General features: G+C 42.8%; 1 protein-coding gene across 6 annotated transcripts in view; it reads left to right on the forward strand.

Moving 5' to 3' along the window:
- The first annotated feature begins 79 nt into the window (after positions 1-79).
- The window catches only part of LOC105478972 (stimulated by retinoic acid gene 6 protein-like), a 79,288-nt gene continuing 51,830 nt past the window's right edge, over positions 80-27,537 (forward strand). Inside the window, exons 1-4 of one of the 6 annotated variants that reach the window (XM_071078043.1) lie at positions 80-258; positions 2,213-2,312; positions 11,203-11,557; positions 12,658-13,456. In XM_071078043.1, coding sequence (XP_070934144.1) covers positions 13,437-13,456 — 20 coding nt within the window. In that variant the 5' untranslated portion in view covers positions 80-258; positions 2,213-2,312; positions 11,203-11,557; positions 12,658-13,436. Of the gene's footprint in view, positions 259-2,212; positions 2,313-9,892; positions 11,558-12,657; positions 13,457-27,537 lie in introns of those variants that run through there. The other 5 variants (XM_071078044.1, XM_071078047.1, XM_071078045.1 and 2 more) reach the window with 5 other exon arrangements.

Raw genomic sequence — 27,537 nt, forward strand, 5'->3', positions numbered from 1 at the left:
TCGCGCTCCGCTCGGCGCCCGCCAAGCAGCCACCGCTCCCGCCCCGCGGCCGCTGATTGGCTGGGCCTGCACCGCGGGGCGCCCGCAAACCGCTGCTCCAGCCCGGGACCCGCGCGGTGCCCGCGGCCCGGGGCTCCGAGCTGGAGGGGCGCCCCGAGAGCAGCTCCCTGACTTCCGACTGGACTCTTGAGGAAACCGAGACCCAGTCGGGGGAGAACTTGCCCGAGGTCGCTGTGGTAGAGTCAGGATTGGATAACGGTACAGTCTCCGGATCCAAGGCTGGTTCCAGATAGTATGCCCGTAAATCCTCCCAGAAGGATGCGCTGTTTTATTTAATTTTATTTTGCATTCGGTAGTTTAAGAAGTTTTATTTTATAAAGAGAATATATGTTTTAAAATGTATATTTTACATATACATCTAAGGATGAAAAGAGGGGTTTCCCTACCACCTTGTATCACCATCCTCCAACTCGACTCCCAGAGGCCACTCTTGCTCTTGGGTTTTTGTGTATCTTTGCAGAAATTTTCTCTATGCCTATAAAAGCATATGTGCCTATAAAAGCCCTTTCCTTTAAAACACACACACGCTGTTTCTCTCCCACACACACGGAGTAGCGTGCCATATACATTAGTCTGCACTTGGTTTTTCCACTTAACAGTATTTCACAGTTTCCCCACCTCTTGTCATCTCTGAAACTGAGTTTCTTGTACAATCAACGGGAGCATAGTTCATTGGTTCTGTGAGTGTGTTTCTTAATGCTACGTAAAGTCATGGTGCATCTCCGTCCACAGTGACTTTGTTATGATGAGATATGGTGATATGTTTTGGAGTTCATATAGAGGGGCATTTCCACAGGGTTTAGTTGCAGTTACTTAACCAGTTGTTTTCCATCCTTCGGTTAATACGAATAATGCTTTGATGAAGTCTCTGTGCACAAGGGTCAGTGTACCTGTGGATTAGTGGGGAATGCATGTTGGAAAGACGCAGGTTCTTGTAGTCAGTTACTCATACCGCCATTGTGCCTTCTCTGGGCCAGGCTCTGTGCACACCATCCTGCCTGAGTCCTGGCAGGACACCCAGATGAGAAACCTAAGAGAGTCTTGGCTGCTGGGATTTGATGTGTTGCCAGGTAAAGGCATTGAATGGAGGGAGGGACTCGCTGACCAGGTTTTATGGGAGACTTTTCCTGCCTTTACTGGCCACCTCTCATTTGTCTTGTGCTCTATTGTTTTTTCTTTGCTGAACTCCTAGAGATGGAGAACGCCTCTTGCAGCCTGGGAAGACCAGCTACAGCATTCTTGGGTGGAGTTCATTTTGTTTTCAAGCCTAGTTCCTTCCCAGTTTGCAGTCTTCTTATTCCTAAAAAGGAACCTCTTCTGAGGCCACTTTATGTGGTGGTCAGAGGAGGGCCATCTGCCTGGTCGACGCTGGGCCTTACCTTACAGTCAGCCACACAGAGCAGGGGTGGTCAGGCACCATGAAGGGGTGGTGGTAAGGAGTAAATATAACAATGTTGCTAATGCACTCAGCGCAGCTCTCAGAATGTATTAACGATGACTTTCAACCTGAAGGTTGCTGTCTTTACCAGGAGTGGCCTTTTAAAGTACTCTCACCCCTTGACCTCTCTGTGCTCTTCTAGGAATCTCTCCTAAAAAAAAAGATCACTATGTGTGAAGATTTCATCCTGGAGTTGGTCACTACAGCAAAAAAAAACAAAAAACAAAAAACAAAAAAAACAAAAAATAAACAAAAAAAACCAAAACGGAAACGACCTTAATGCCCACTGAGAGGCAATCATTAAATAAATTATGGTGCGTCTAACAATAGAGGATTATGTAGGCATTAAAAATTAGAAAGAAGATATGGGTTAATAGAAATGCAAACATGTTTATAATACATTGTTTAGTAAAATAGCAAATTAAAAAGTACACATCTAATGTAATGGCATACTTGTAAATATGTGAATGTGTAAACATGCAAGAATTTAAGATTATTTAATGATGTGAAGGGAACACTTTTTTTTTTTTTTTTTAAAGAAATGATACCTCATTCTGCTCCCCAGGTTGGAGTGGAATGTCATGATCATAGCTCACTGCAGCCTCGAACTCCTGAGCCTCAAACCATTCTCCCTCGCTCAGCTTCCTGAGTGGCTAGACTACAGATGAGCACTACCATGCCTGGCTAATTTAAACAATTTTTTTTTTTTTTCAGAGGTGGGGTCTCACTATGAGAAGGAAACACTTAACAAAGCTGGATTTGCAAACAAAAGAGATGAGCGAACTCCATGCTGCTTTTCAGGACAACTTTGCTGGTAAGTTCAAACTTTCTAATGGTTCATAGTTGTTCAAAGAGAGATTAGGCTGCCCCAGAGATAGTGAGGTCCTTGTCAAAGAAGGAGTTTAAGAATGAGTCTTGGCAAGGAGCATCGAGGGGGTCAGAATTAGGGGTCAGGGGAGTTGATGTTTGATTACCTCGAACTGAGCCACCATTCCCATAGTACAGTGCCTGACCCTGAGACCTGGACTGGACAAAACATGGTCATGATTGAGAAATAAATGTGTACAAAAATGATTTGCCTCCTTTTTATGCAGACATTAAAGGAGCGGTAAGTGAACGGTGTCATTATAATGAAGTTAATGTGTGCTTAATGCAGGTTAGGATACACAATCTCACAGAGGCACATTTACATATGATCTACATTCCTTTTAAATGGTAGGGAGAGTATTAGGTATGCATAATAACTCTTTGGGAATTAAATCAGAAGACTCATTTTCCAACACTGAGCCTGTGGCATCAAAGCTCCTGTATCTGGGTGGAGAAAACATTCCCAAGCTTTGAAGGTGATCAGTCTTGTCTATTTCCTTTTAAAATTGCCCGCAAGCCCATAGCCCAGCAGAGGCTTTTGTGCTCTTTCATCTCTCTGGTTCCCAGGGTACCAGTTAACACTGTGGGCCACACCTGTGGGCCCCCTAATATGATGGGAGAAAGTAGGGACAAATTCTCCCAGTCGGGAAGGGGGTTGAGGTGCCTCTGTTGTCTGCCAGGTGGAGAAATCCCATGCACCCGGGTAAGTAATTAGGCAACAAGAATGGGTGTGATTTTCTTCCTCTTCAGCTTCCAGCCTGAACACAAACACAACACAGGGAAGACTAGTCAATCCCCCATTCAGAGCAGATGTATGCCCACCCAGCAGCTGCTGAAGTGGGTATGAATGTCCCATTCATTTATTCCTCCCTTGAACGTAGAGATAAATGGCAGATGTTCTCTGTCCTTGGAGAGCTTCCAGCACAGAGGAAGAGGACAGGAGCTCAGTTGAGCAAAGGCCACTCCATAAATAGGCCATGGATTTGAACCTCAAGCTTTAACAGTTAGGGCAATCATAGATAGTCTTTCTCCAAGCTAAGGGAAGGTGAAAGCCCTTTCTCCAGACCTCTGGTGGGCCATTACAGAGCAGAAGGCAAGGTGGGTGTCTAGAGGGAAGTTCCATAAATGACAGATGGGATTTTTAGGGAGACAGATTTCACTTCAATATTGCGTGCAAGGGGGTGTAGCAAGATATAGAACTCTGCAAAGATGGGAATTCAGATACTGAGCAGACAAAAAAGAATGATAGAGGATTTGCTGTCCTGCTGTAAACCACTATATAACTTTGACAAATTAAAGAAAACAGCTATGGACAGGTACTGGACAGTGTTCTAACACAGGGCTGTGATCCTTGAGAGTGTCAGGGGGCACACAATGTGAGCCCCACATCTACCCAAACTTTCTTCCTGGGGACACTTTCCAGGCCACTGTGCAGGGAGGTGGAGGCCAAGCAGTCTCACTGGACAGAAGAGGTAGACATCAGAATTCAAGACTTAGGCAGAGATTTGGGGATCTAGGACAGAAAATGAGGAGCCACAGAGAGGGAGTCCCACAAGTCTTAGACCTTTGGCTGACCCTGTACTGCACAAGTACAGGGCAAGACTTGAGGGCAGTTGCTGGGAGGTGAGAGCTGAGCAGAGATTTGGGGCTCACACCGTCCTGATGAGATTTTAGAGTTCAGGCCCAACCAGAATGAACTGCCCCAGGCCCCCTGGGGTTCTTTCTCCAAGCTCAGTGACACTAGCATCAGCCAAGTGATTGCAGAGGTCTGAGTTTGAGCTCCAAGGACCCCTCCTGTATGCATCTAAGTTTTAGTCATTCCAACCATTTCCATTGTTCTCCTAGCCCTAATGGTGGTAGCTGCTTCACAGTTGCTACCTCCAAGTTGCCTAATTAATAATAATTCTTCTTCTTCCTTCTTTCTTCTTTTTTTTTTTTTTTTTTTTTTTTTTTTTTTTTTTTTTTTTTTGAGACAGGGTCTGGCTCTGTCATCCAGGCTGGAATGCAGCAGCATGATCTTCGCTTATTGCAACTTCTGCCTCCTGTGCTCAAACTATCCTCCTGCCTCAGCCTCCTCAGTAGCTGGGACTACAGGCATGTGCCACTATGCCTGGCTAATTTTTGGGTTTTTTTGTAGAGACAAGATTCTGCCATGTTGTCGAGCCTGGTCTTGAACTCCTGAACTCAAGTAATCTGCCCACCTCAGCCTCCCAAAGTGCTCAGATTACAGGCATGAGCCACTGTGCCCAGCCAATAATTCTTTTTTTAAAAATTATTATTTTTTGAGACAGAGTCTTGCTCTGTCACCCGGGCTGGAGTACAGTGGTGCTATCTTGGCTCACTGCAACCTCTGCCTCCTGGATTCAAGCAATTCTCCTGCCTCAGCCTCTCGAGTAGCTGGGACTATAGGTGTGTGCCATCATGCCCTGCTGATTTTTGTATTTTTAGTAGAGACAGAGTTTTGCCATGTTGGCTAGGCTGGTCTCGAACTCCTGACCTCAGGTGATCCACCACCCTCGACCTCCCAAAGTGCTGGGATTACAGGCATGGGCTGCCATGCCTGGCCCAATAATTCTTTATATTACATACCATTTGTAGGCTTGGCACAGTGGCTCACGCCTGTAATCCCTGCACCTTGGGAGGCCAAGCTGGAAGGATTGTGCCAGGAGTTCAACAGACTGGGCAACACAGTGAGACCTCTTTTCTACTAGCAAAAACTTATAAAGTTTGCTGGGCATGGTGGTACATGCCTCCAGCTACTCAGGAGGCTGAGGTGGGTGGATCACTTGAGCCTTGGAGTTCAAGACTGCACTGAGCTGTGATCAGGCCACTGTACTCCAGCCTGGGAAACAGAGCTGTTGCTTGCCTGAAAAAGATAAAAAAGGGAAATGAATTCTATTTGTCATCTGACTAGGCCTGAGTGATCCAGCTAATAGAACCAGGAGTGGTCCCAGGAAATAACTGTCAAAGATGGGTCATAATCAGAGAACTAGAAAGCTTAACTACAAATATGCTTCAAAAATAATACAAATTATTTATTTAAATGATAAATGAGAATACGTTTCTTGCAACTATAGGGTCAATATTGCTGAAAATGACACAAAAAATGTAATTGTGTGTGTTGCATGATTATAAGTTGAATTCACAGGCTTGCCAGTCTCTTATGTGAAAGTTAGGGAATGAGAACCTGAGACTTGGAATGGGGAAATCGGGGTGGACTCAGATGAAGCTGAGAATCCTGAACCCTTGAGTCATTCTGAGCTTCCTTTGCCAATGGAAGCAGCTTGCCTGTCATGTCTGAGAAGACTCTCTTTCCCTTGCTTAAGGACTCTGTGTTAAGATCACCCAAGGCAGTTGCCTTGCAAGGGATACCTTTTCTCCTCTGGCTTGTGGCCACTAGACTCTCAACTGACATCAGAAGTCTAGGCAGTTGAGTAGGGCACATACAAGATTTGCCCTGGGAAGATTTAGCTTCTATACCAAAAAAAAAAAAAAAAAAAAAAAAAAAGAGGCAAGATTTTGCTACATGACATTGTAGAAACCTGGAGAATATATGCATGAATAGATTCTTAGGGTATTAGACCAAGGAAGGCAGAATAGAATTTAGCATCAAGTCAAATTTACTGATACAAGTGCACTGATCAGAGATTCTGGATTCAATGCGTTAATTTGTGCAGGGGGAAAAGGCTCTACAGTTTACTTAGCTGCTTGAGTGGAACGGGGATTCAAAGGTGACCTGTATTTAAAGATACTGAGATGCCAGAACATCCTTGGTGTGTTGTAGGGGATGGGATAAAAAGGCTTAGGGAGATGTTGGAATCGATTTGTTATAGACAACTCTCACACTCACCTACCCAACCAACCACTACATTCTCCAGGGGGGCCCAGAGGACATTCCCTTCACTATGACATTGGGAAATTCATTAATGAGGGGACCACTACTGTCCTGGAAGACTTGGTGGTGGCTCTCCTCTTTTGGCCACATGTGAAGATAAGAGATGCTACCACTGAGCTGGGCTCCTTAATCCACTGGGAATCATGGGATCCCAGAATAGCAGAGGCCAAGTGGTAGCATCCAACTGCCAAGGGCAGAGCAGGGCACATACATTGTAATCGGCAGTAAGATGGTGAGCATCACTGTGTTTTGACTCACAGGAATCTTGGCATTGGCTAGTTGTCACAGTGTCCCTAGGACTGAAAGAGATGGGCATCCTACTAAAATGCTGTGTGCTCCATGTAACAGGGAAAACTCCACACCTGGTGTCCAGAGCCTGTTTTGAATCACCACAGTGGAGAGCCAGAATTTCTTGTCCCATTTTCAGACCTAGTATTAACCCAGAGCCTCTTCTTTGAAAGGATGGCGGGGTCCCCTTAAAGAAGGACTCTTTACAAATGTATCCTATAAACCATCCTGTAAGCCCCTCCCCAGAGGGACCTCTGACCATTTACGAGAGTGACCCACCATAGCCCACAGTTAAAGTCGGGGCATACAGCGCTCAGGGCCCAAGTTCAGATCACAGAGCACACATCCTGTGGTTACTTCCCCACTTCCTAAATAGAATAGTTGCACTTGGCAACCAGCAAAATGGCAACATCAGCTCTGTGACACAAAGTGGAAGCCCCTGGAACTTCCTTTCTGACCAGGAGGGTAAAATATCTGCTGCCAGTTTCCTCACAAATAATTGACAAAGAGTTCATCTTGCCAACGGGAGAATTCACTTTCTTAGAAGGCAGCACAGCCTAGTCTCATAGGAGGAAAGCACTTGCCCCCTTTTACATGCCTTTGGCCCTTTTCCTTTCAAAATAATAATGTGCCATTATTGTGCTAAGAGCATTTGACTGCTTTCTGATCCAGATCAACAAAAGAATTACACAGCAAGTCCTTATTTAACACCGTGGATAGGTTCTTGGAAACTGACTTTAAGTGAGACAACGTATAACAAAACCAATTTTATGTAGGCTAATTAATACAGGCAAGAGGTTGAGTTCCTATGGCATATTTCTGGTTATAAAAACATTACCACACTTCTAAATAAAAACCCCAAAGACTTCTAATCATAAACATTAAAATGAATGTGAACATTTAAGAAAGGTTAATAAGAACAAGGTAATTATTTACTCAGGGTAGAACGGCTGAACCGTATCTGAGCAACTCAGTGCCCAAGGCAGGAACAGACCATGACCAACGCAGGGCGCACTCACGCACACCCACAGTCACTCACACGGGGACCGTGCAGACACGCCAGTTCCCCTCACCGGTGCACATCTTCAGGCATCCCACACAGACATCAGGATAATGTGCAAACTTCACACAGACAGTGGTGCTGGCTGGAGGTGGTTTCCTTTTTTCTCATCAATGTTGTAAAAAAAATCACATTGAATGTGACAGCTTTATTCAAGGATCTGCTATAGCTTTCCCCCCCACTTATTCTCAAATTTCTCCCGTATTGGGGAGGGGTACAAGTCTCAGTTCATCTTTCCATGTCACATCCCTAATCTGTAGATTCGCTGATGCATTGACTCATTTGTTCTTCATCCAGCAAGCTCTCAGAAGGCTCACTCTACACCTAGCCTGTGTTGGACACTGGGGAGTAGCTGAGGAAGCCATGCTCTGTGTGCTCAAGAAGGTGGCCCAGGTAGGGTGGTTAGGGAAGCAATTGCAGTGCAATGAATGTTACTATTGAAGAGTATTCAGGGAAAAAGAGAGTCAAGGAGAGCTCCTGGACAAAGCACTTCCTAAATTAAATCTCAGAGAGCCCATAGGTGTTGGCCTGGAAGGATGATAGAGAGGCGGAATCCACATGGAGGGAACAGTGTATGGGAAGGCGTGAGGACCAGAGAGAGAACAGCACAGTAAAGAGCAGGAGCAAGCTCAGCACAGCTGCAGTGCTGTGGGGTGTGGAGACATTGGAGGGGAAGCCTGAGAGGTCAGTAAGAGCCAGACCACCAGTCTTTCCCAGCCAGCTGAGAAGCTTGGAAATAGTGCAACCTAGGCTTGGCCACGGTAGAGCAGGCCTGTATTGCTTTCTGACAGATGGACACTTCACAGGTGGAGGGGAAGGGGACAGCACATACCCACCAGGGGCCAGAGGAAGAGCCTTTTGGAGAGTCCTTCTGGTTCTCCTTTCCTCTGTCTCACAGGTGGGAATGCAGTGGTGCAATCATAGCTCACTGGAGCCTTGAACTTCAAGACTCAAGCAATCCTCCCACCTTGGCCTCCCAAAGTGTTGGGATTACAGGTGTGAGCCACTGCACCTGGCCCTTCCTGGGGCTTCTATCCAAATGTAAGGTTTGTGCTGGGACCACCCGTAGGAAATTGCCACCTTGTGGGTAATGCGGGAATTACAGACCTAGAAATGACAATGTTCCTTATTTCTCAATTCAATATGTATTTCCTAATAATTACAAGCTGCAGTGCTGGAATAAGGAGCCATCTATCGGGTGGAGAGAACAGAAATGCATACAGAAGTCACTGAATGTTCAGAGGTATGCCTGAAGCAATAGGTTGGTGAGGGAGGACATTGAAAGCTTCAGAGATGACACCTGCACTGAGTTGGGTAAAAAGTGGTCTTTAGGGGCCATATTCACTTTCCATCCTGCAGCACGGGATAGGAAAGGACTCACACAAGGTCACACAGCTCTTCAGGGCAGGGCCGGGGCCAGCACCCAAGTTTCTGGGTATCTCAGCCCCGAGCTCTTTCTTATATATGGTTGGCCTTCAGTTTAAATGGATCCCACTCCTGGTGCTCTAGAAATGGCTTTTGCAGAATCTGATCTTCTGCTCCTGACTATTCCCAGGCCCTGTCATGGTAATTGGTCACAGCCAGCTTTCTGATGCAGTAATCTCTTCCTTTGTGATCTGCATTCTGTCTATGTGAAACTGCAAAATACTAAAACTCTCCCTAGGGTGAATACTGTGCTGCAGCCAGGATCTTGTCCTCCCTGGGAAGAAGAAACAAGGTGTGTCCCAAGAGCATTTATCCTCAGAGACTAGCATAGTCCTTGATATGTAGGTACTTTGTAAATATTTGTGATATGAATGAATGAGTGAAGACAGGAGAGGTGGGTAGGCCTGAGAGGTTAGTCCCAGCTCTCCTGTGGGCTTATCCAGAGTTGAGTCTTCTCTAGAATGGTCTGGAAAGATTAGTTGGGGACAGATTACAAAGGTCATTGAATGCCCAGCTAAAAAGATTGGCTTTCTTCTACTAGCAGAGGGGAAGCAAACCTGTTAGAGAACAGGGAAGGAGCAGGATCAGAATATAAGTTGGTTTCATTCCTTGTCAAAGAGAGAAAAATAGTCCCAAGTCAAAACTCATATCTGTCCCAGAAAGCCATTGATATTACAAAAATATTGGAGACAGGTTTCAATCAATTTAGAAAGTTTATTTTGCCAGGATTAAGGACACACCTGTGACACAGCCTTAGGAGGTACTGACATGTGCCCAAGGTGGTCGGGGCACAGCTTGCTTTTATACACTTTAGGGAGAGATGAGACGTCAATCAATACGTGTAAGAAGTACATTGGTTCTGTCTGGTGTGGTGGGACAACCCGAAGTGGGGGCTTCTAGGTCGTAGGTAGATAAGAGACAAATGATTGCATTCTTTTGAGTCTCTGATTAACCTTTCCCTAAATACACAGTTTATGTGTGAGAGGAAGGTAGAGGAATAGTCACTCATCCCATAGTCTGGCTCAGTGAATCTGCACTTTTACATAAACAATAGGGCAGAGGAAGCAATCAGATGTGCATTTGTCTCGGGTGAACAAAGGGATAACTTTGAGTTCTGTCTGTCCTTTGTATAGCATGTGTGAAGATAAGCCATCAATTTACATACCAAGGTGAAATTCGACAGAACTGTTTAGGGTAAAGACCTTGAGGCCCATGAAGAATTTCCTTGTGGGTAAATTATGAGAAAGGTATGTAGCTCTTTTTTTTTTTTTTAATTGAAACTTTGTAGCTATCTTATTTAGAAATAAAATGGGAAGTAGGTTTGCCTGACTTAGTTCCCAGCTTGACTTTCCCCTTTAGCTTAGTGAGGGTCCAAGATTGATTTTCCATTCACAACTTAATGAAGAAATTGCACTAGGTCTTCTAGATATCTGAGTTCTTTTGTTTCTAATTTCTACTTCTGGTTTGGTTTCTATTTCTAGTTTCTAGTTTCTATTGCTAGTTCTTAATTTAATAATTAAGCCATGTCTCTAGAGAATAACTAGAAGCTGGCCTGTAATAAGCTTACAACACTCAGGAAACAAGCACAACCTTTGTGATACACTGTTGAATTTCCTTCTGTGACATCACCCAGGCTGTGAACCCTACTACATATAGGGCCCCAGTACAGTAACTCTTCCTAACCTGGGTCTGGTGTAGTCCTCACTCTCTGCCAACTGCAGCACCATTGCATAACTCCTGGAAAAAAGTCTGTAGTGGAGTGCTATAGGGCTCTGTTCTATTCAATGTTTTTATTGGTAACCCAGATGAACTCAGAGAGAGTATTCAAATACCCCCAAAGAAATTAATATACATTGGATAGGAAAAACAATATTCAAAAAGGCTTGTGTAGCTTAGCATGGTGAAGAGAAATCAAATGTTGAAATGTTCTGGAGATACATGTCAAGTTCTCTGTTTGAGTTCAATGCAAAAATAAGAAAGCCCAAGAGAAGCGAAATTAAATCTATCATGCTGGTTTCAAAAGGGTCCAAGTCTGGAGCATGGCAGCCCCTCAGAAGTGAGTCTTTACTACTATAAACCAAATATTCCAGAATTTTGCATTTTAAAACCAATGTCCAGAATTTAAGCATTTTAAAACCAATGTCTTAGCTTTTTTTCCCCCACTTTAAGGTGGCTGCCTTTCCAATGTCCCCAGAACGGTTGGTGACAATTCAATAATGATTCTTCCTTAATGGTATGAAGAGAGGAATTGTAAAATTGTGAGGAAACTTGCCATGATCATCCAAGAATTTAAAATATCCATTTGAAGTCTGGGAAATGGAGCCAGGAAGCACATTGCGGATGGGCACTCCTGGAAGTGATAGCATCTCTGCGTACCTAGAAGGAGAAGAGCTTTGCAATTATTTTCTATGAACCATCTGACAGGGATGTATCAAGAACTGCTTCTTTCAGTGAAGGAGACAGCCTGGTTTCAGAGGAAATACATTTACAGTGTTTCTTTGCTTTTAGACATCCAGCAAAAGAGGTATGTTGTACTCAATCTTTGTATTTCTCTTTCTCTTTTGTTTTTCTTTCATCATTTTCATTTTGAGAATAAGTATGTATGGAGCCTCCCCTGTATCCCAGACATCATGCTGAATCAGATCTAGCTGTGGCTTCCGAGCCACTCTGGCCTAGAAGGGGGCTGTGACTTTGTGACTGTGTGCCCAATACCTGGCACATAGTCGGCTCCCAATGATAGCTAATGTTCACTGAGTGCTTACTGTCTGTCAGGCACCCTGCTAAGTATTCTATGTCTACTAGCTCATTTCAGCCCCACTGTCCATAAGGTTGGTATAGCTTGTCTTAGATAAAACTGAGGCTCAGAGAGGTGAACAATGAAACTTGCCTGAGGTTACACAGCTGAGAAATGATGGAGTTGGCCCTCAAGTCCACACTTGGAACCACTGCACCTATTTCCCCATAAGTGTGTGTTAAATGAACAAATAAACATATGACATAAAAGGATGTAGGTCAAGCCCAGACAGAAGATTGCATCATGGCAATGAGAAGATACTTCATGGCAGATTCTGCTTGAGGCAGGACTTAATGAACAAGAGCGATGCCGATCAGTAGAGGTGGGAGGAGCCGCTCCAGGCAGGAGTGAAGAGGTCAGGGTTGGCAAACACAAATGGCCTGAGTTTGTCAGTTATGGTGTCTGTTCACTGTCTCCATGACTCTCTCCCACTCCACCATGGCTGATTCGATCTGGGGTGTTATGGACCAAACCGTGTCTGCCTCCCAAATTCCTGTGTTGAAGCCCTAACTCCCAGTACCTTAGAATGTAACTGTATTTGGAGATAGGACATTTATAGAGGTAATTACATCAAAATGAAGCTTTATCCTCAAAATAAAGGATGGACCATGTGGTGCTTGCAAGTCCTCTACATTCTGTGCTGTGTCTGCTATGGTAACACCAGCTGCTAGAACAAATAAGCCCCACTCTTCACCAGCTTATTGCAATAGAACTTTGCTTCTTGCTCATGCACTAGTCTGTGAGAGGACAGCCTGTGTAGAAGACAGTTTTGTCTGCATGGTGATTCATGTACCCAGATGCCTTCCATCCTGTGATTCTATATCCTTTAGAGCCTTAGAGTCCAACCAACAGATGGGGAAGGAGAAGGTGGGAAAGACACGCTTGTTCCTTGGCCATCTTGGCATAGAAGTGACACACATCACTTCGGCTTACACTCCACGGGTGAGACCTAGTCCATGTCTGTCCCTAGATGCCAGGGTGGCTGGGGAGTATGGCCTGGGATGAAAATATCCTTACTTTATGGAAAGGGAGCAGGAACACCTGGTGGACAGCTAGCGGGTCCACCATGTGGTTGGAATTCAGTTCTGAACTTGTCTCCAGCCTCTTCTCCCCACAAATGGGCTGCCTTGTTTCCAGGAGAATCTAGGAGCCAGTGTTCCTAGTGTATTGCCTTAAGGCAGAGTCCTAGTTTATTGCCTGTAATAATTTTTACACCTGACCAAAGGGGCCATGGCTGCTCGGCAAAGCTCCGACAGCTCAGGGGGATGGTGCCCACAGCAGGAGCTTGAAAGGGCCAGCAAGAGCCCAGGAGAGAGGAAATAGGAGTGTAAGTCCTACATCTGCAGCATGAGAAGGGGAGCTGAATAGTCAGCAGTGTTCTGGAATGAGGAAGCAGGCTGCCTGCTTGCTTTCATTTCTTAGGTAAATATTTGCTAGAAGTTTGCCTTTTCTCTGAGTTTTTCGGTGCTGTGACGAGAACTGGGCAGAACATCAGCTCATCAGAAGCAGTGACATCCAAGAGCCCTGAGAAACCCGAAGAACAATTGAGAGAAGCCTCCTTTGCCAACGCGTTGCCCACCAGGGCTGCACGTGGTACCCCCACTCCAAGATGCTTTCCAAAAACACCAGGTAAGCTTTAAGAGGCAGATCTGAGACAAGTCGTGCTGGATAGCTGCATGTTCCTAGCAACTGCCTTCTGTGATGCTGGTGATTAATGAAAACCGGGAGAAAGGCATGTTTTAGCTAATTCATAGATAAGCTGGCATGGAGGAAATAACATAGATAGGTTACTTGGTCAGTGAATAGATTTCCTTTCATCTTCAGTTCAGAGACAGAGTGGAGTGGACAGAGCCCAGATGTGTTGTTAGGGGGCCTGGGTTCAAATCCTGGAGTTTCCTCATCTCTGAATCAGGTGTGATACCCCCTGCCTTACCTAAACCACAGCTTTGTGAAGATCATATGAGAACAAGAATGTGAAAGGATTCGAGATCCATAAAGTCCTGCCCCGATGGCAGGAATTAAGAATTCTTATTCTAACCTTCAAATGTTTTAGATCCAAGAACTGAAAGCCTACTCCAAAATATAACAAAAAATCCAACCATCACCTTCTGGCGTCACAGTATCTATTTAGAACTGTGGAGGATCAAAGAGGGAAATGAGCCATGAAAACACCAACAAGAATAAGAGTCACTTGGGAAAGGAGATACCCAGAATCCCACCCACAGGAAGAGGGAGGGAGCCTGAGCGCAGTGAATGGAAAAGACCTGAGGCCGGAAACAGACCAGAGGGACGGCTTGTAGGACTGGTGGACAGGGAGCACAGGAGGCAGCCAGAGGTGGGCAAAGACTGAAACTGGAAGGTCTGAGAGCATTATTCCTTTTCCGCCTCTCTCCAGCTGGCCCCTTGGGCTGGGAGAAGGGAAAGGCTAAGAGGACAATTTTTAGGAAGATCCCTCTGGTCACAGGATGGAAAATGGGTAGGAGATAGGAGCCTGGGCAGGAGGCTACTGAGATAGTCCAGACAAAGGGGGCAGTGGCCGAGACGAAGGTGGTGGCTTTCGGGGTGGAGAGATGTGTCTGGATTTGGCAGGGATTGGAGAGGAAGGAGTAGAGGATGACTTTGGGTCCCTGACTTGGATGAATGGGTCTGGGGTAGTGCCATTCCTGAGATGAGGATGCCAGGGGAGGAGCAGAAAGTTGGGGTGTTCAGATGGGACATGTTGGACTGGGGTGCCCATGGGACATCCAGAGACAGATAACCAGGAGGCTGACAATTGGCCCTGTGGTCTGGCATTAGAGGGAAAGTCCAGGATGGACTCAGAGAATGTGGCCTACCCTTTGGTGCCAGCTATGCCTCTTGGGCCCTTGACGTTCCTTTGAAGTCAGCACCATGCCCCTGAGAGCTTCTCCCCATCTCTCTCAGGGACCCCTCTCCATCACGGTCCTCTTCCTGGGTATGGCTCAGCTGGTCAGGGCCCTTCTCACAGGGCAGGACCCAGCCTGAGCATGTAGTTCTGATTGGTCTACCAGTGAGGGGTGGGGAAGGGGTGTCGCTGTCCCCACTAAGGACCCTAGAAACCTTTATCAATGTTTTAATGTCATTGTAGTGCCTGAATATGTTTCCTCTTTGGAAAATATAAGAAGGGTTCAAACTCCAGCTCTGCCAGCATCTAGCTAAATGACTTTGGGCTTTTAGTTAACCTCTAAAGCCTCAGTTTTCTCATCCATGAAGCGGGAATACTAGTACGTGTTACACAGGTTGTGAAGGGTTAAGTGAGACAATAACTATAAGAACCTTATCCAAATGCCCAGCACACAACTCACATTCAACACACAATGGCTATTATTATTGTTACTTTTATTAAGTGAAAAGAAATGAAAATGAATATGACTTTATTAGACAGTTAAGAAAGGAAGGAGGTAGAGAAGAAAAGTTTTTGTCTTCTTCAACAACCAAGTTTTTTGGTGGTAGCATTCTCTGAACTTTTCAGACATGCATGAAAACACCCCCATGCACATTTTCTAAAGCAGGGCACCAGCCAGAGCTGACCATTCCTAGACATACAGCAAGGTCAAAATGAATGAAGAAGTCAAAGCAAAGACAAAGAGAACAGAGATTTGAACATACAGAGAAGAAAGAGAGAGGCTCCGGGATAAAGTGAAATAAAAACAGGGTGTTTATGTGTGGGCTTGATTGCAGAACTTTTCCCTGATTCTCAGAAGGTCATAGAAAGTGGCAGACACAGAGACAAGCCAACACAGAGAGAGAGAAAGGCAGGGAGCTGCATGTGATGCTCTGAGGGGCTGTCAGAGGCAGGCCTGCAGGGGAAAAGCAGAAACTGGGAAACAACCAGAAAGACAGTCAGCAGGCTTATGTGGGTTTATGGTAGTCATGGACTTCCTCTTATTTTATTTTAAAAATTTAAGCTTTTTATTATGGAAATATACAAACCCATACAAAAGAAAAGAGAATAGTATCATGAACCGCCAGCTTCAACAATTGTCAACACATGGCCAATCTTGTTGCATTGATACTCCCCCATCCCCTCCTCCTCTCCTAGGCAGCCTATTATTTCATCATGAATTTCATTTTGTGTTTTTGTTTGAGACAGAGTCTCACTCTGTCACCCAGGCTGGAGTACAGTGGTGCAATCACAGCTCACTGCAGCCTTGGTCTCCCTGGTCCAGGTGAGCCCTCCACCTCAGCCTCCTGAGTAGCTGGAACCATAGACATGCACCTCTAAGCCCAGCTAAGCTTTTTATTTTTTGTAGAGATGGGGGGTCTCCCTATGTTTCTCTGGTTGGTCTCAAACTCCTGGGCTCAAGCGATCCTCCTCCATCAGCCTCCCAAAGTGCTGGGATTATAGGCTTGAGCCACCATGCCCTGCCTGGATTTCATTTTTGAAAAGAATTCTGCTTTCTCCGTGGAATTCTTAAAGTGGTGTACAAGTGATCTGGTACAGAAGTTTGTTCTCAAACCTCCACAAGCCCCTGCCATTCTCTTGTTTTGATTCTGAGAGAGCCCAGACTGCCCTGGCCATAGGAGCTGAAAATTACATTGAAATCAGAACTTAGCAGTCAGAGAGTTCTTTTATGATCATCCAGATTGTTAGCATTCAATGCCTGGCTCCCCAACTTGCTAGCTGTGTAAGTTGGACAATATTCTGGATCTTTCAGTGCCTCAGTTTCCTCATCTGTGAAATGGAGTGATAATGTACCTTTCCCATAGGGCTGTTGTGAGGATGAAACAAGGTGGTAAACATACTAAATGTTTAAAACAAAGCTTGGCACATAGTAGACCCTTGAGGGATGTTAGCTTTCCATTCACTCGTTTAGGAAACATGAGTGAATGCCAACTGGTGCCAGAGGTATGGGCAGGAGCTGGGCACAGGGAGCTGAATGAGAAGGGCCTCTGCCCTCGAAGAGCTCCCCATTCACTGGGGGACACAGACCTATGAAAAGTTAGCTCCAAACAGTGGACTGGTGGCTGTGACACTGGGTCGTGCCCCAAGCAGTCCATCCTATCCCCTCAATTCAGAAGTGAGCAAACAGAGACCTAGGGGTCCCCTGAGCCTAAGGAGCCACAGTGGTTAGCAGCAGAGCTGGGATGAGCTCAAAGTGGATTTCCCTGACTGGGCCTCTTCACATGAAGGCTTCAAAGGAGGTCGGTGGCCCAGGAGGGCACCTGGCCCATGCTGGGCAAAGGTGCTGGGCTTTGGGTCAGTCTTCCTGCAGTAGGGAAGGGTAAGATTGGTCATGGGGCCAGGCGTGGGCAGCCATTCTGGTTACTGGTTAACCAGGTGGGGACTGCAATGCACTGCATGGTCAGGGGCCCAAAGGTAGTGGAGTCCTTGGCACTTTCCGCCCTAGCAGAAGGCCAGGGATGCCAGCCTGGCTGAGCACAACCATGCATAGCACTGGACTAGGGCTGGGGGATGGAAGGCAGAGCCTGTGGGGAATGGGAGAGGTTGCCACTGCTTACCAGATGCTCCGGGGACAGAGAAGCAGACGGGGTCCAGGCTCCGAGGAGGTAGAAACGCAACCAGTGACAGTCCCCTTTCAGTTCTGTGAAAGGAAAAACACCTTTCTTTTGTCAGAGTTGTCCAAAAGTGGGGAAAAGACTGAGAATAAGTACAAGTGATCTGATACAGAAGTTTGTTCTCAAACCTCCACAAGCCCCTGCCATTCTCTTGTCTTGATTCTGAGTAGTTGAATAAAACTACTCTTTGGGCACGAGTCCAGGCACTTGATTCTCATTGTATCTCATCCACACAGAGCCCTGGAAGGGGGACACTGGATCCATTTTCAGGACGAGAAGAGTAAGACCCAAAGAAGGGCATGGCTCGCCCACAGTCACACAGCTGGCGTATGGTGGAGCTGGGACTCACTCTCATGGTCTTCCTGGCTCCAAAGCCCACACTTTTCCACTGAGCCTGGCTGACTCAGCAAGATGGCAGGGTTGGCCTGGGAGGTACAGGGTTCCTACCCTTGAAAGTGCCCAAATGGAGCTTCAGGGCTGCCCTGTGGGGAGGGAGAGTGGCAGAGAGTACAGAGGCATTCACACTTCCCATGGGTGGATGCTAGTCTGTGATTCCACTACTTGGAGTGGATGAGGGACCAGGAGACAGCTCAGTCCAATGCAGGCCAAGTACACACAGTGCAGAGTGTATGTCTCCCTGGCACCCGCCCTTCCTGCATTCTTTCCTTCTTTCCTTCACTCACTTATTCATTCAGCAAGCACGCACTTGGATTTATTATGTACCTTGCCTGAAGTCTAGAAGCTCAGCGTAGGGGTTGGGTAAGGGACTGTTGGAATTCACAGTTGAATAAAACGTGTTTCTAGCTTTTGAAAAGTTCATAACTGGAAAGTGAGAGATGAGACGTGAAAAATAGCATGAAGAAGATTTGAGGAGTGCTAGAGAGGACCCTCAGCCAAGTTCAGTGGGGCTGGGGGAGGAGAAGTGGGAGGGAGGAGGGAATGACTTTGGGTCAGGGAGGAGCGAGGAGGAGGGCCCAGAGAGGCAATAAGATCTGAGCTAAAGTTTCCACATGACCTCGTTTGCTGTTTACACATCTGAGCAGGTCGCAGTGTTTAGGATCCTGCAGTGTGAAGACACATATTTGCAGAATGCATCAGAGGCCTTCATGGACAGATGGCCCCCTAGCAATCATCTGATAGTCAAGTTTGTGTTTTCTTTTTCCAAACACTTGGTTGCAACCCATTAGTGGGCTGTAAAATCAATTCAGTGTTTATGACCAGCGTTGTACAAAATGGAATGGGACAGAGTACAAATTACTTGAACCAAATTAGGACTACCAAAGGGCACTGAGCATAGTAAGGGTATTGTTTTGTGAAAATTCGTTAAACATGCATGCGCAGAAGTTTGTTAAACACGCATGTGTGCACACACACATCTCAACTGGGTCATAGTTGTAACTATGAGTAGTGTGTTATATATGTAACACATACAACTGTGACTTGTAGTTAAAAAATTTTGTCTGGTCCAATGTCCTCATTTTACAAAGTAGAGAAAAAGGATTTGTGCAATGCAGAGCGTAGGGAGAAGAGCATAGGGTGGGGCACTGGCTTTCTCCTGAGTTCTTTTATTTAACCTTGTTGTCTTTCCTCTAAAGCATAGTTAATATTGACCTTGGTCCTAGAAACTCTGACTTCTTCATTATTTTAGGAAATGCCAGAGCCAAGGTCACTTGTGCCCAGTGGTATACTGGGAAATGTATCATAACTGGATCTTGAAAAAGTATGCATATGTATATATAAGCTTATTATAAATTATACTGATATAATACATTTTACATAATTGACAAATAAAAAATATACAATATCTTTATTGCAAATTCCATTCAGCCAATTAATTCTCATAGAATGCTTTCCTTAATTTCTGCTGAATTCATCTGTAGCCAAGCTATGATTGCAGTTGATGAGTGAACATAGTTTCAACATGATTATTGGTTGATATTTTTATTTACATTAATGAGTAAGACAAATGGGAAAGAACAAAGACTAGATGTAAGTCAGGACTTGTTTGCTGATTGTCAGGAGTTACTTTGCTGAGTGGGGTAAACGTTTTTGAATTCTGGAAGAATATTTTCTCAATTATTTCTGCTATGCACTCTGTAATAGCTACAAACATATGTTTTTAAATCTGCAGTATTAACATTTTCTCTGTCACTTTACAGGCAATCTACAAAACAATAAATCAAGCCCTGATTTGTAGTGTTTGCCTATTGCCATGATATAAACATTCCCATCGTGGCTGATGTCAAGCGAGGTGATGTCACTGAATATGGAGTTGGAAAGTGATGCACAACAGCACATCATAACAGTGTTTACATTATACAGATGTAATAAGAGCATATCCCAAGAGCATAGATGATAGTAAAAGGTAGCAAAACAATTGGAAAGTGATGAGTTTTGTTGTTTAGAGACAGGGTCTCACTGTGTTGCCCAGGCTGGTGTCAAACTCCTGGGCTCAAGAAGTCGTCCTGCCTCAGCCTCCTGAGTATCTGGGACTATCAGTGCCCACCACTGTGCCCAGCTTGAAGAGATGAGTTTTGAGTTTTTTTAATCTTTGTTTATAATATAACTTATTTGCTTATAGGTTTATATAACTTAATTTTTAAAAACAATGGTGGTGCTTCACAACTGGCTTGCAGAATTCCTTACAGTATGACAATTGGTTCTTCACATTTGGCACAAGCCAGCCTCAGCACCTCTACATCTACCTCAGACCTCCAAGGCAGGATTCTGGGGAATGAACAAGGGGATTCATGGGATTCACGAAAGTAGGGCAGGGCTGGTGCAGAATCAGACATCCCAAAGTACACATGGCTGCATTGCGGAAGGCATCACATGGATGCACACTCACATGCACTCTGCACACACCCCTTCCTCCTTCCCTAACCCACTCTGCACTGAGAAGTGGGAACCATTTCTTCTGTGCCCACAAGGTGGTCAGCGCTCTGCTCAATGAGCACAATCGGGTACCTCAAAAGTCCTGGGCAACTGATGCTTCTGATCTCTGCTCCTCTCTGGGCCTCAGTTCCCTGGGAGAGAGTCCCATGGAATTAATCACCATTCCCTGAGCCACTTGCCAGGCACTTGACTGGTCTCTGAGGACAGAGGTGAGTTGGCCACAGCCTGGAAAACCAGGAAACTCTGGAGCTCCAAGAAACCACCTGAGTGAGCCAAGGACTGGGGCAGAGGACGGGGAGGTGAAGGGGAGCCTGACTCCCACACTTGCTTCCTCTTGGGTAAATCATCACACCTCACCTGGCTTCAGTTCCTCATTTTAAAAAAGGGCTGATACAACTTACCTCATAAGATTCTAGTAAAGGTTGAGTTAGGTAATATAAAATAGCAGAGTGCCTGGGACATAGGGACACAATAAAGTGACATCAATCAATGAAAGCTACTATCATAGGTTTAACTTCCTACTACAGAGTGATCATGTTAGGACCAAAAAAAGCAGAAGGATGTGGGAGACCCCCCCAACAGATGATCAGTGGCACATGTTGGAGAATGGAGGGAGGAATAGAGATAACTGTGTTCTAGAAGCAGCACGTAGGTGTATGTCACTCTTCAGATTGGCCCTCATTTTATTTATCATTTAAAATAAAAATTTAATTGACACATTGTAATTCTACATATTTATGGAACACAATTTGATGTTTTGGTTTATGCATATGCTGTACAATGATCAAATCTGGATAGTTAGTATACCTATTGTCTTATACATTTATGATTTATTTATGTCGAGAACATTAAAAACCTCTGCTTCAGCTATTTTGTAGTATACAATACCTTACTGCTAACTATAGTTACCCTACTGTGCAATAGAACACCAGAATTTATTAATCTTATTTAATTATCACTTTGTAACCATTCACCAACTTCTCCCCATTCTTCCTTCTCCCATTCCCTCCTGGTTTCTAGTAACTACTGTTCTACTTCTGTATCACCTTTTTAAAAGATTCTGCTTGTGAGTAAGATCATTTGGTATTTGTCTTTCTGTGTCTGGCTCATTTCACTTAACATAATGTCCTCTGGGCTCATGCATGTTGCTGCAAATGATAGGATTTCATTCTTTTTCGTGGCTAAATAGTATTCCACTGTGTATGTACCACAATTTCTTTATCCATTCATTTGTTGTTGAACACATGGGTTGATTCTGTACCTTGGCTATTGTGAATAGTGCTGTGGTAAACATGGGAGTGCAAATACCTTTTTGATATACTGATTTCATTTTCTTTGGATAAATACCCATACTGGGGATTGCTGGATTTATATGGTAGGTCTAGTTTCAATTTTTTTGAGGAACTTCTATACTATTTTCCATAATGGCTGTACTAATTTACATCCCCACCAAAAGTGTGTTCTAATTTACATTTTCTTTGGATAAATACTCATACTGGGGATTGCTGGATTATATGGTAGTTCTAGTTTCAACTTTTTTGAGGAACTTCTATACTGTTTTCCATAATGGCTGTACTAATTTACATCCCCACCAAAAGTAAATGTTCCCTTTTCTTCACATCCTCACCACCACTTGTTTTGCTTTGTCTTTTTGAATAGCCATTCTAACCGTAGTGAGGTAGTATCTCATTGTGGTTTTGATTTGCGTTTCCCTAATGATTAGTGATGTTGAAATTTTTCATGTTGGCCATTTGCATGTCTTCTTTTGAGAAATGCCTATTAAGGTCTTTAGCCCATTTTTTAGTTGGGTTAAATAACTAGTTGTGCTGTTGAGTTGTTTAAGTTGCTTATATATTCTGGATATTAACTCCTTGTTAGATAGTTTGCAAATCTTTTATCCCATTCTGTAGGTTGTCTTGTCACTCTGTCAGTCATTTCCTTCACTGCACAAAACCTTTTTAGTTTGGTGTAATCCCGTTTCTCGTTTTTGCTTTTGTTGCCTGTGCTTTTGAGGGTTTATTTTAAAAATCCTTGCCCAGCCTGATTTCATCAAGCATTTCCCTGATGTTCTAGTAGTTTCATAGTTTGAGGTTTTACATTTAAGTCTTTAATCCATTTTGATTTGATTTTTGTATGTGGTGAGAGGTAGTGGGGGTGTCTATTCTCATTTTTCTGCATGTGGATATCCAATGTTTCCAGCCCCGTTTATTGAAGAGAGTGTCCTTTCCCCAATGTGTGTTCATGGCACTTTTGTGAAAAATCAGTTACTTGTAGATTCATTAATTAATTTCTGGGCTGTCTGTTCTGTGCCATTGTTCTACGTGCCTGTTTTTATGCCAACACCATGCTGTTTTGGTTACTACAGCCTTGTATTAGTAGTATATTTTAAAGTCAAATTGTGTGATGCCTCCAGATTTATTCAGGATTGCTTTGGCTATTTGGAGATTTTTGTGATTCCATATACATATTAAAATTGTTTTTTACATTTCTGTGAAGAATATTATTGGTGTTTTGATAGGGATTGCATTAAATCTGTAGATTGCTTTGGGTATTTTATGGCTATTTTAACAACATTAATTATTTCAATTTATGAACATAGAACATCTTTCTATTTATTTGTGTCCTCTTTAATTTCTTTTATCAATATTTTAGTTTCCAGTGTAGAGATCTTTCACCTCACTGGTGAAGTTTATTCCTAGGGTTTTTTTTGTTTTGTTTTTTCTCTCTCTTTCTTTCTTTTTTCCTTCCTTCCTTCCCTCCTTCCTTCCTTTCTTCCTTCTTTCCTTCCTTCCTTCTTCCTTCCTTTCTTCCCTTCCTCCCTCCCTCCCTCCCTTCCTCCCTTCCTTCCTTCCTTTCTTTCTTGTATAGCAATGATATTTATTTTTACATTTTGATTTTGCCTCCTGACACTTTATTGAATTCATTTCTTAGTTCTAATATAGTTTTTTGTCAAGTCTTTAAGATTTTCTAGGTATAAGATTATGTCATCTGCAGATAGGAACAATTTGACTTCCTCCTTTCTAATATGAATGCCTTTTATTTTTTTTCTTGCTTAATTATTCTGGTCAGGACTTCCAGTACTATGTTGAATAGAAGTGGTGAAAGTGGGCATCCTTGTCTTATTCCTGATCTTAGAGAAAAATCTTTCGACTTTCCCCCATTCAGTATTATGTTAGCTGTGGGCTTGTCATACATGGCCTTTATTGGATTGAGGTACATATATTCTATGCCTAATTTGTTGAGAGTTTTTATTTTGAAGGGATATTGAATTTTGTCAAATGCTTTTTCAGCATTTAATGAAGTGATCATGTGGTTTTTGTCTTTCTTTCTGTTAATGTGGCATATCACATGTATTGAAATGCATTTGTTGAACCATCTTTGCATCCCTGGGATGACTCTCACTTGATCATAGTGAATGATATTTTTAATGTGCTGTTGAATTTGGTTTGTCAGTACCTTGTTGAGAATTTTTACATCTATGTTTATCAGAGATATTGGCCTGTAGTTTTGTTTTATTATGTGCCCTCATCTGGTTTTGGAATCAGCGTAATGCTGGCCTTGTAAAATGCATTTGGAACTATTCCCCTCTCCTCAGTTCTCTGGAATAGTTTGAGAAGAATTGATATTAGCTTTTCTTTAAATGTCTGATAGAATTTAGCAGTAGAGCCATTGGGTCAAGGGCTTTTTGTGATGAAAGACTTTTTATTACTGATTCAATTTTCTCACTTGTTTCTCCTCTATTCAGGTTTTGTATTTCTTCATAATTTAACCTTGGGGTGTTGTATGTGTCTAGGCATTTATCCTTTTCTTTTATGTTTTCAAATTTGTTTACATATAGTTGTTATTCATGAGTCTCTTATGATCCTTTGTATTTCTGTGGTGTTAGTTGTAATGTATCCTTTTTCATCTCTGACTTTGTTTGCATCTTCTCCCTTTATTGTTAGTCTAGCTAAAGATTTGTTGATCTTGTTTATCTTTTCAGAAAAAAGAACTCTTTTTTGCTAATTTTTTAAAAATTGCTTTTTTTTTGGCCTGGTGTGGTGGCTGATGCCTGTAATCCCATCACGTTGGGAAGCTGAGGCAGGTGGATCACCTGAGGTCAGGAGTTGGAGACCAGCCTGGGCAACATGGTGAAACCCCGTCTCTACTAAAAATACAAAAATTAGCTGGGCATAGTGGTGGAAGCCTGTAATTCCACCTACTGAGGAGGTTGAGGCATGAGGATCGCTTGAACCTGGGAGGCAGAGGTTGCAGTGAGCTGAGATCACACCACTGCACTCCAGTCTGGGTGACAGAGCAAAACTCCATCACAAAAAGAAATAAACAATAAATGAAATAAAAATTGCTTTTCTTGGCCTTGTTTCATTTATTTCTGCCCTCAACTTTATTACTTTCTTATTTCTACCAATTTGGGGTTTGGTTTGTTCCTGTTTTTCTAGTTCCTTGAGGTGTGTCATTAGGTTATTAGAAATCTTTCTTCTTTTTTAATGTAGATGTTTATGGCTATACACTTCCCCCTTATAACTGCTTTTGCTGTGTACCATTGGTTTTGGTACAATGTGTTTCCACTCTTATTTTTCCTCAATAAATTTTAAAATTCCCTCTTTAATTTATTCATTGACCTAGTGGTTATTTGGAAGCATGTTTTAAAATTTCCATACATTTCTACTTCTGTTGCAGTGTTCCTTCTGTTATTGATTTCTAGTTTTTATATCATTGTGGTCAATAAGAAAATTCTTGAAATAATTTCAATCATCTTGCATTTGTTAAGACCTATTCTGTGACCTAATACATACATGATCTATCCTGGAGAATGTTCCATGTTCCAGAGAAGAATGTGTATTCTGCAGTGCTGGGTGGAATGTTCTGTACATGTCTGTTAAGTCCATTTAGTCTATGTGCAGTTTAAGTCTGATGTTTCATGTTTCTTGTTTTTTGTTTGATTGTTGTTTTTTATTGTTTCTTTGTTTTATAGAGGCAGGGTCTTTCTCTTGTCCAGGCTGGAGTGCAGTGATGTGATCATAGGTCACTCCTGGGCACAGGTGATTCTCCTGCCTCAGGCTTCTGAGTAGCTGAAACTACAGGCATGTGCCACCGAGATCAGCTAATTTTTAAAATTTTTTATAGAGAAGAGGTCTTGCTATGTTGCCCAGGCTAATCTTGAACTCCTGGCCTCAAGTGATCCTCCTGCCTTGGACTGCCAAAGCATTGGGATTATAGGCATAAGCCACCATGCCTGGCCTAAGTCCAATGTTTCTTTCTTGAAATTCTGTCTAGATGATCTGTCCATTGTTGAAAGGGGGATGGTGAAGTACCCTACTGTTATTGTATTACAATCTATCTCTCCTTTTAGATCTAATAAGATTCATTTATATTATATTAGGGTGCTTCATGATATATTATTCATAATATTATATATTCATTATATATTAGGGTGCTTCAGTGTTGAGTGTATATATATTTACAGTTGTTAATCCACTTGTTGAATTGATTCCTTTGTCATTAATGACCTCCCTTGTTGCTTTTTATAGTTTTTAACTTAAAGTCTATTTTATCTGATAAAATGTCTATCTCTTTTATCCTTTATCAGGAGTATGCGTACTCTTGCTCACTTTTGGTGTCTGTTTGCATGAAATATCTTTTTCCATTCCTTTACTTTCAGTCTATGCTTGTCTACCAGTGAGGCTCATCTCTTATAGGCAGCATATAGTTGAGTGTTGTTTTTAAATCCATTCAAGAGCTTACTTTAAATTGGATAATTTAATCCATTTATATTCACAGTTATTATTGATAAGTAGGATGTACTCCTGCCATTTGATTGTTTGTTGGCTGTTTTGTAGATGCTTTTTTCCTTTCTTCCTCTCTTACTGTTTACCTTTGGTTCAGTGGTTTTCTGTGGTATTAAGCTTTGTTTACTTTCTTTTTCTTGTTTGTGTGTCTGTTTTAATTTTCTTTTTTTTTTTTCGTAGTTATTGTGAGGCTAACGCAGAGTCTTGTAGTTATAATAGACAACTTTAAGCTGATAATAATTTAACTTTGGTTGCATAAAAATACTCCATACTATTTTTTTCCTTCCACAATTTATATTTTCATTGCCTTAATTTGCATCTTTATTGCATGTTCCTTAGCCACTAATTGTAGCTCTTATTGACCATTTGACTTTTACTTTTCATACTAAAGAAATGAAAGATTTACATAGCACCATTATAACAACTGGGGTAGTATCAGTTTGATTATAAATATACCTCTACTGGTTATTGATTTTTAGCTTCCAGTTGCAGCACTCCTTTAAGCATTTCTTGTAAGGCTGGTCTAGTGGTAATAAATTCCCCCAGTTTTTGCTTATCTGGGAAGGTCTTTATTTCTCTTTCATTTCTGAAGGATGATAGTTTTGCTAAATATAGTGTTCTTGGTTAACAGGGGTTTTGTTTTGTTTTGTTTTGTTTTTCAGCACTTCGACTATTTCATCCCATTCTTTCCTCACCTGCAGGGTTTCTGCTGAGAAATATGCAGTCTAATGGAGATTCCCTTATATGTGACGTGATGCTTTTGTCTTACAGCTTTTAGAATTATTTCTTTGTCTTTGATTTTTGGCCATTTGATTATAATGTGCCTCAGAGAAGATCTTTTCGGGTTGAATCTAATTGGGGATCTTTGTGCTTCCTGGATCTAAATGTTCATGTCTCTCCCAAAACTTGTAAACGTTTCAGCTATTATTTTGTCAAATAGATTTTCTGTGCCTTTGTTTATCTCTTATCCCTCTGACATTTCTATAGTACAGATATTTGTTTGCTTAATGATTTCCCTTAAGTCTCATAGACTTTCTTCATTCCTTTTATTCAGGTTCAGAAATGTATATACTTTTTACTTACAAATATTCATCTGACCAAAATTCAGTATAACCTTTATTGAACACTTAACAATTGTTTTGTATTTAAAATAACGTTTCATTCAAACTTTTTATAGTTCAGTAAGGTTTTTATACAGCAAGCAATGCTTAAAACCTGCAAAATCTGTAGAAAAGAGATTTTCACACAAAATAAGAAAATAAAATATATACACACATATACATGGCCCATGTACATGTGCGTGCACGCGCGCGCACACACACACACACACACCTGTGTGTTCACACAGACATATTCATTCTCACTCACAAAGTGAATATGTCTGCAGCATAGGCAAAAGACTGTAGGTCCAAAGGAAAATGATTGATTGTTCTTATAAAGAGTCCATGTAGCTAAGAAAAAACTAAAACAAAACACAGTAATCTTCTG

This window comes from Macaca nemestrina, chromosome 14 (assembly GCF_043159975.1).
Source record: "Macaca nemestrina isolate mMacNem1 chromosome 14, mMacNem.hap1, whole genome shotgun sequence".
NCBI classification, from domain to species: domain Eukaryota; kingdom Metazoa; phylum Chordata; class Mammalia; order Primates; family Cercopithecidae; genus Macaca; species Macaca nemestrina.